Source organism: Penaeus japonicus, unplaced genomic scaffold, assembly GCF_977035675.1.
Source record: "Penaeus japonicus unplaced genomic scaffold, GWHDUDI00000001_assembly GWHDUDI00000036, whole genome shotgun sequence".
Classification (NCBI taxonomy): Eukaryota; Metazoa; Arthropoda; class Malacostraca; order Decapoda; family Penaeidae; genus Penaeus; species Penaeus japonicus.
This window is the reverse complement of record NW_028234438.1, coordinates 12,082,088-12,089,587: the sequence shown is the minus strand read 5'-3', so window position 1 is coordinate 12,089,587 and position 7,500 is coordinate 12,082,088. Positions and strand designations below refer to the sequence as shown.

Below are 7,500 nucleotides of genomic sequence, written 5' to 3'. Positions count from 1 at the left end.
ATTACACTATACATTCACCCTTATTACAATATACACTCACCCTTATTACACTATATATTCACCCTTATTACACTATACATTCACCCTTATTACACTATACATTCACCCTTATTACACTATACATTCACCCTTATTACACTATACATTCACCCTTATTACACTATACATCCACCCTTATTACACTATACATCCACCCTTATTACACTATACATTCACCTTTATTACACTATACACTTATCCTTATTACACTATACATTCACCCTTATTACACTATACACTTATCCTTATTACACTATACATTCACCCTTATTACACTATACATCCACCCTTATTACACTATACATTCACACTTATTACATTATACATCCACCCTTATTACACTATACATTCACCCTTATTACACTATACATCCACCCTTATTACACTATACATCCACCCTTATTACACTATACATCCACCCTTATTACACTATACATTCACCCTTATTATACTATACAATCACCGTTATTTCACTATACATTCACCCTTATTACAGTATATATTCACCCTTATTACACTATACATTCACCCTTATCATATTATACATCCACCCTTATTACACTATACATCCACCCTTATTACACTCTCCATTCACCCTTATTACACTATACATCCACCCTTATTACACTATACATTCACCGTCAGTACACTATACATTCACCTTTATTACACTATACACTTATCCTTATTACACTATACATTCACCCTTATTACACTATACACTTATCCTTATTACACTATACATTCACCCTTATTACACTATACATCCACCCTTATTACACTATACATTCACACTTATTACACTATCCATCCACCCTAATTACACTATCCATCCACCCTTATTACACTATCCATCCACCCTAATTACACTATCCATCCACCCTAATTACACTATACATCCACCCTTATTACACTATCCATCCACCCTTATTACACTATCCATCCACCGTTATTACACTCGACATCCACCCTTATTACACTATCCATCCACCCTTATTACACTCGACATCCACCCTCAAAATCACAACCTATTACCCCCCCCCCTTCTTCTACCAGAGAATGGAGAGAGCTGACGTCAGATGAGGAGAACTACCTCGTCCAGCTGATGCCCCCCGGTGACATCATTGTGCAAGCTATCAGGGACATCGTGCGAACGCAGAACATCTCGAACGCTGGCATTATCTATGATGATACGTTCGGTGAGTTGGGGGAGAGGGGGAGAGAGGGTGGTAGGGGGGATTGGAGGGAAGGGGAGAGGGGGGAAGAGGGAGGGCCGGGGGTAAGGAACTGTGGGATAGACCAAAGATCAAAGGAGAAAAATTACACCAACTAATCATATTCAAAATAATAAGAACAACGAGAGATAAAATAAATAGTCCCTCCTTTCAAAAAGAAAAAAAGAAGAAGAAAGAAAACGAAAAAAAAACAAAAAAACACGAAAACCTCCCACCATATATCCCACCTTCTAAAACACGTTTCCAACATGTTTCCCCTCCCCTTCCAGTGATGGAACACAAATACAAGTCGTTGCTACAGAACCTCCCCTGTCGCCACATCATGACCATGGTTGAGAAAACGGAGGCAGGCATTCGGAATCAGACAAGGAGATTGAAGGTAAGATGACTTCTAAATTGTAAAATGTGTTTTGTTGTTATTCATTTGTCTTTGTTTATGTTTGTTGCGATAAGTTTAATTTCGTTGTTATTTTTGAAGATCGTAGGTCACCGTCACTGTGACCATTATTGTCATCATCTGCCTCACCACCATCTTCCTTATCACCAACACCATCCTCTTCTTCCTCCTCCTCCTTCTTTTCCTCTTCCTTCGCTCCTCCCCTTCCTCCTCTTTTTTATACTCTTCCACCTGGTCCATCGTCTCCCACTCTTCCTGTTCTCCCTTCTCCCCCTCCTCCCCTCCTCCTCTTCCACCTCCTCCCACTCCTCCTCTTCCACCTCCTCCCCTATCTCCTCTTCCACCTCCTCCTCTTCCACCTCCTCCCACTCCCACTCCTCCTCCTCCTCATCATCATCAACATCATCACCACCTTCACTATCCCCCCCATCCCCCTCACCATCACCTCTGCCCCCCTCCCCCCACAGGACGCAGACATCGTGAACTACTTCGCCGTCGGAAATCTCGACACCATCAGCAAGATCCTGGATGCTGCGACCTTCAACGGGATGTTCGGCCGGAAGTATGCCTGGTATGCGCTCTCTAAGGTATGCTGAGACTGCGTATGGTGCTATGCTGTTGAGTATGTCGTGGATGTAGAGTATGGTGTAGTCTGTTTGTGATCGAGTGGAATGAGAAGTTAATGATTCATGTTGTGACTCTGTATATTGTTATGTTGGTATATTGCATATCGCCGTATATACTGTTGAGTATAACGTGAATGTATAATAGATTGCAATCCATAGTCATAATCAAATTAAATAAGATTAAGCAATATATCAACCAACACATAAGAAGAACTCTTTTAAAATCAATAAACCTCCCCCCACTTCCTCCCTTCCTCCTTCCCCCCTCTCCCCTCCACCCTTCCATCCCCTCCACCCCCGCTCCCCCCTCTCCCCCTCTCCCCCTCCTCCCCACAGCAACGCGAGGACCTCGAATGCGGCTGCGAAAATGCCTCCGTGGTGTTCCTCCGCCCGCACAGCACCTCCGAGATGCGCGGGAGGCTGCAGATGCTGGAGAAGAACTATCAGCTGATGACCGTTCCGCAGATCGACTCGGCTTTCTATTTCGACTTCGCTGTGAGGGGAATCAAGGCGGCGAGGTGAGTGAGGGGAGGGTGAGGGGAGGGTGAGGGGAGGGTGAGGGGAGGGTGAGGGGAGGGTGAGGGGAGGGTGAGGGGAGGGTGAGGGGAGGGTGAGGGGAGGGTGAGGGGAGGGTGAGGGGAGGGTGAGGGGAGGGTGAGGGGAGGAGGTAGGGATAGAGATAGAAGTAGGGAGGGAGGTAGGGATAGAGATTGAGGTAGATGTAGGGATAGGGATAGGGATAGAGGTAGAGATAGGGATAGAGATAGGGATAGGGATAGGGATAGGGATAGGGATAGGGATAGGGATAGGGATAGGGATAGGGATAGGTATAGGTATAGAGATAGAGATAAACTGAGATAGAGATAGAGACAGAGATAGAGACAGAGAGCAAAATCGAGAGCGAGAATAATGATAATTATAATAAGGATAATAATAACAACAATAACAATACTAATGCTATTAATGAAAGTATATCCGTCAAAACATTCAAATTCCTCTCTTCCCCCCTTCTCCCTCAGCCGTCTGGCCGAGCAAGGGAGATACGCCGACTTCAACTTCCTGAAATGTTCCGAGTTTGAGGAAGGGAATCCGCCAACCAGAGCGAACTTCGACCTCCGGAGCGCGCTCAAGGCGGTGAGTCGGTTTGGCTGGCGAGGATGGCTGGGACTGGGAAGGAAGGGGTGGGGGAAGCAGGGCGTTTATGGTTATTCAGATATATTCATTCATGCCTATGTTAATTTGATTCGTATTCATATGTCTGTATGTATATAAACGAATAAAAAGATATACGTACACAGATACACACACATGCATACATACACACACTCACACGAACGCACATACACGCACACACACACACACACACACACACACACACACACACACACACGCACACACACACATGATTTTGAAAAAAAAAAAAAAAAATGGAATTATTAATAATGCTCATCTTGTCTTTTTCTTCCTCTTTATCCATATCCTCCCTCTCCCTCTTTCATCCTATCCTACCCTTTTCTTCCTCCCTTCATTCTATCTCCCCTTCCTTCCTCCCAACATTTTATCCTCCCCCCTCCTCCCCCCATACCAAAACCACAGGTCACAGCTGACAGTTGGGCAACCATCACCTGGGGCATGAATGGCATGAGTTACCTGGACATCACCCTGACCATGGACAAGTTCATGATCCTGCAAGGGAGAACAGCTGAGCGTAAATCTCTGGGCGAGTGGGAGGCTGGGATGCCCGGCACGCTGATGTTCAAGAGCGGGATGAATCTGAATGATTTCCAGGTAAGATTCTGATTAGAATTTTTAAAAACTATTTTTCATTTATTTTATTTATTTCTTTTAAATTTTGTATTTTTTCTTCTTCATCTTCTTTTCTTCTTCTTCTTCTCCTTCTTCTTCATCTCCTTTTTCTTCTCATCTTTTTTTTCTTCTTCTTCTCTTCTTCTTCTTCTTATCATTATTCCTTTCTAGGTGGGGGGCGGGGGGATGTCAAAGCATTTTAATGTTTATTTTATCGTGTTATCACATCGAATGATATATACTGAGAGTGAAGTTGTTCTGAACAGAAAACACTAATCTAGATGTTAAAAGAAAAGAAATAAATACTTTTTCGAATTCGTGATTCTAAACACCATGCATGACTTTCGGTAAGATCGTCCTTGTAGTAAGACCTATTATGTGATACTTAAATAGTAAATCTATATAAATACTATATTGGAAATAAATGCTCTATTAGAAGTAAATGCGATATTATACGTAAATATAAAAAGTAAAATGCTATGTTACAAATACCATATTAGAAACAGAAAAAAATTGATGTATATAGTAAATTATATAGTGCTGTTTTTAATATGATATGTAAAGTAGCACTGGAATTTAAAGAAAAGTATAACATTCGCAGAAATCGTTACATAATCATTCAAAATACATGTTCATTTCGTAAAATTCTTCACTTTCGAACGGTGCTACATCCATTCCATTCATAGATTCCATTCATTCCATTCATTCATTCATTACATACATACATTCATACATTACATTCACTCCAGTCTCAATAAACTTCCCAATCATATCACTTAACCCAACTCTAACCAGTCTAGCTGTCGTATTGATTAGCTAACACATATTTACATGATTGGCCATTTCTTTGCATGACATGAGAGAGAGAGAGAGAGAGAGAGAGAGAGAGAGAGAGAGAGAGAGAGAGAGAGAGAGTGAGTGAGTGAGTGAATGAGTGATTGAGAGAATGTGAGAGCGAGAGAGCGAGAGAGTGAGAGTGAGAGGGCGAGATTGAATGAGTGAGTGAGTTAATAAGTGAGTGAGTGAGTCAGAGAGTCAGAGAGTCAGAGAGTCAGAGAGTCAGAGAGTCAGAGAGTCAGAGAGTCAGAGAGTCAGAGAGTCAGAGAGTCAGAGAGTCAGAGAGTCAGAGAGTCAGAGAGTCAGAGTCAGAGTCAGAGAGAGAGTGAGTGAGAGAGAGAGATAGAGATAGAGATAGAGATAGAGATAGAGATAGAGATAGGTAGATCGATAAAGATATAGATAAATAGATCGACAGATATATATATATATTTTATATATATATATATATATATATATATATATATATATATATATATATATATATATATACACATATATATAAGAGAGAGAGAGAGAGAGAGAGAGAGAGAGAGAGAGAGAGAAAGAGAGATAGATAGATAGATAGATAGATAGAGAGATAGATAGAGAGAGAGAGGGTGAGAGAGAGAGAAAGAGAGAGAGATAGAAAGAGGAGAAAAAAGTAGGACATGACTTTCTGGTCTTCGTCTGACCTACCTTTTCCTTGTTTATATATTACAAGTAGACTTTTTATATCAATTGTATATAGAAGTAGCCAGCAAAGTAGCTATTGTCAAAGTAGCCATTATCAAAGTAGCCATTCCATTTTTATCATTATTGTTCATCTTTATCATTCATTTCACATTCTCATATTTTACTGTAAATGAGCCAAATACAGTATTACATAATTTTGAGTACATCCCCTTACAAGACTGAATATAATGATAATGAAAATTCTATCATAGAAGCATCAGTATTGATAAACTGTCATTTTTCATTTTTATCATTAATTATCATTATCATCACTACTCATCATCATTATCATCAACCATTAATTCTACATAGAAGACATTGAAACATAACATGAGATAAGAACATTGATAATAGCTTTTAAATCTTAAGTTTTAAATTTAAATTTTTATATTCATAATCTCCAATTTATTGTTCTTTACCCTATTCTTGTATCTCTGCTATCTATACTTTCATGTTAATTTTTGCATATTTGTTCGGTAAATATATTAAAATGTTTATTATTTTGTTCTGTTTGTTTTCTAAATATTCTTTATTTCCTTTTTTATCTTATTTTTACACTATTCCTTTTTGGATTCTAAAAATGTCCTTTTTTCTTCTCATCTTTTCACTTTTTTTCCATTGCTTGGAGTTATTTATCGAAATGGAAAAGAGATAAATGAAAGAAGAGCAGATAGAGAAATATCATAGAAAAGGAGAAAGGGAGGCTGGAATAACAAAAAAAAAAAAAAAAAAACGACAATAACAGTAAAAAGAGGTAGAAAAAATAGAATAATAAGGATAATAAAATCAACAACCTCTATAGTAAAGATTAAGAAGTAAGGAAAAAGAAAAAAAGAAGAAAAAAAATAATAAGGAAAAAAAACACACAAAAAAGCAAACAAACAATAGAACAATAATAATGAAACAAAAGAAAAACAAAGAAACAACCGAAATTCTTATCCCCATTACGCATTACGAGGCGATCAACTTCATAACTCGTGATATAAAAGCAGCTCAATTGCAGAACAAATCAATTTAACACGGCGTCTAAAAGTGTTCCCTCGCATCGATTTAACACAGAAATCGAGAACTTTTTTTTCACTCGTAATGGGCTTCCTATTAATGATTTGTGTTTAGAGGAATTCGAGTGATTTCTTGTTTTTTTCGGGTTTTCGTAATAGTTTGGGGAATTGTTTGTGTGTGTGTGTTGGTGTGGAGGTCGATGTTTGTGGTTGTTTGTGTGTGGGTAGATGTTTGTGTGTATTTTTTTGTGATTGTTTTATGTGTGGGTAGATGCTTGAGATTGTTTGTTTGTGACTGTTTGTGTGCGGGTAGTTGTTTGTGTGTGGGTAGATGTTTGTGTGTGTCTGTTTGTGGTTGTTTGTATATGGGTAGATGTTTGTGCGTGTTAGTGAGTGTTTGTGTGTGTATTTGTGACTGTTTGTGTTGATTATCGTATGTTTTGTGTGTCTGCGTGTGTAGGTACTTATAAATGTATATTTGCTTGCATGTACATGTATGCGTGGACTGTACCTGTGTGCATGTTCGTGTGTGTAGGCGTATATGTGTGCATGTATACTTTAGTATATTTCTGGATATCGTGTTGCTGCGAATTTTCAGAGCCATTTCTTACTCGTACTTTTTATGCATATTTTACAATGAATGTACATAAAAATAATTAAGATATGATATCAATAATGATAATCCTGGTGATATCTATGACAATAATGATGATAAAAGTAATGATAGTAATAGTAATGATGATAATGGGGGTGATAAAGCTAAAAATGACAATGATGATGATGATGATAATAATAATAAGGATAACAACAATAATGATAATAATAAGGCTAACAACAATAATGAT

At 38.7% G+C, this 7,500-nt stretch overlaps 1 protein-coding gene across 2 annotated transcripts in view; it reads left to right on the top strand.

Annotated features, from left to right (window-relative positions):
- The window catches only part of LOC122248387 (ionotropic receptor 25a), a 31,237-nt gene that overhangs the window by 15,096 nt on the left and 8,641 nt on the right, over positions 1-7,500 (top strand). For both annotated transcript variants that reach the window (XM_086531774.1, XM_086531775.1), the window contains exons 5-10: positions 1,096-1,238; positions 1,544-1,653; positions 2,139-2,258; positions 2,634-2,815; positions 3,317-3,431; positions 3,894-4,085. In XM_086531774.1, coding sequence (XP_086387900.1) covers positions 1,096-1,238; positions 1,544-1,653; positions 2,139-2,258; positions 2,634-2,815; positions 3,317-3,431; positions 3,894-4,085 — 862 coding nt within the window. The remainder of the gene's footprint in view (positions 1-1,095; positions 1,239-1,543; positions 1,654-2,138; positions 2,259-2,633; positions 2,816-3,316; positions 3,432-3,893; positions 4,086-7,500) is intronic.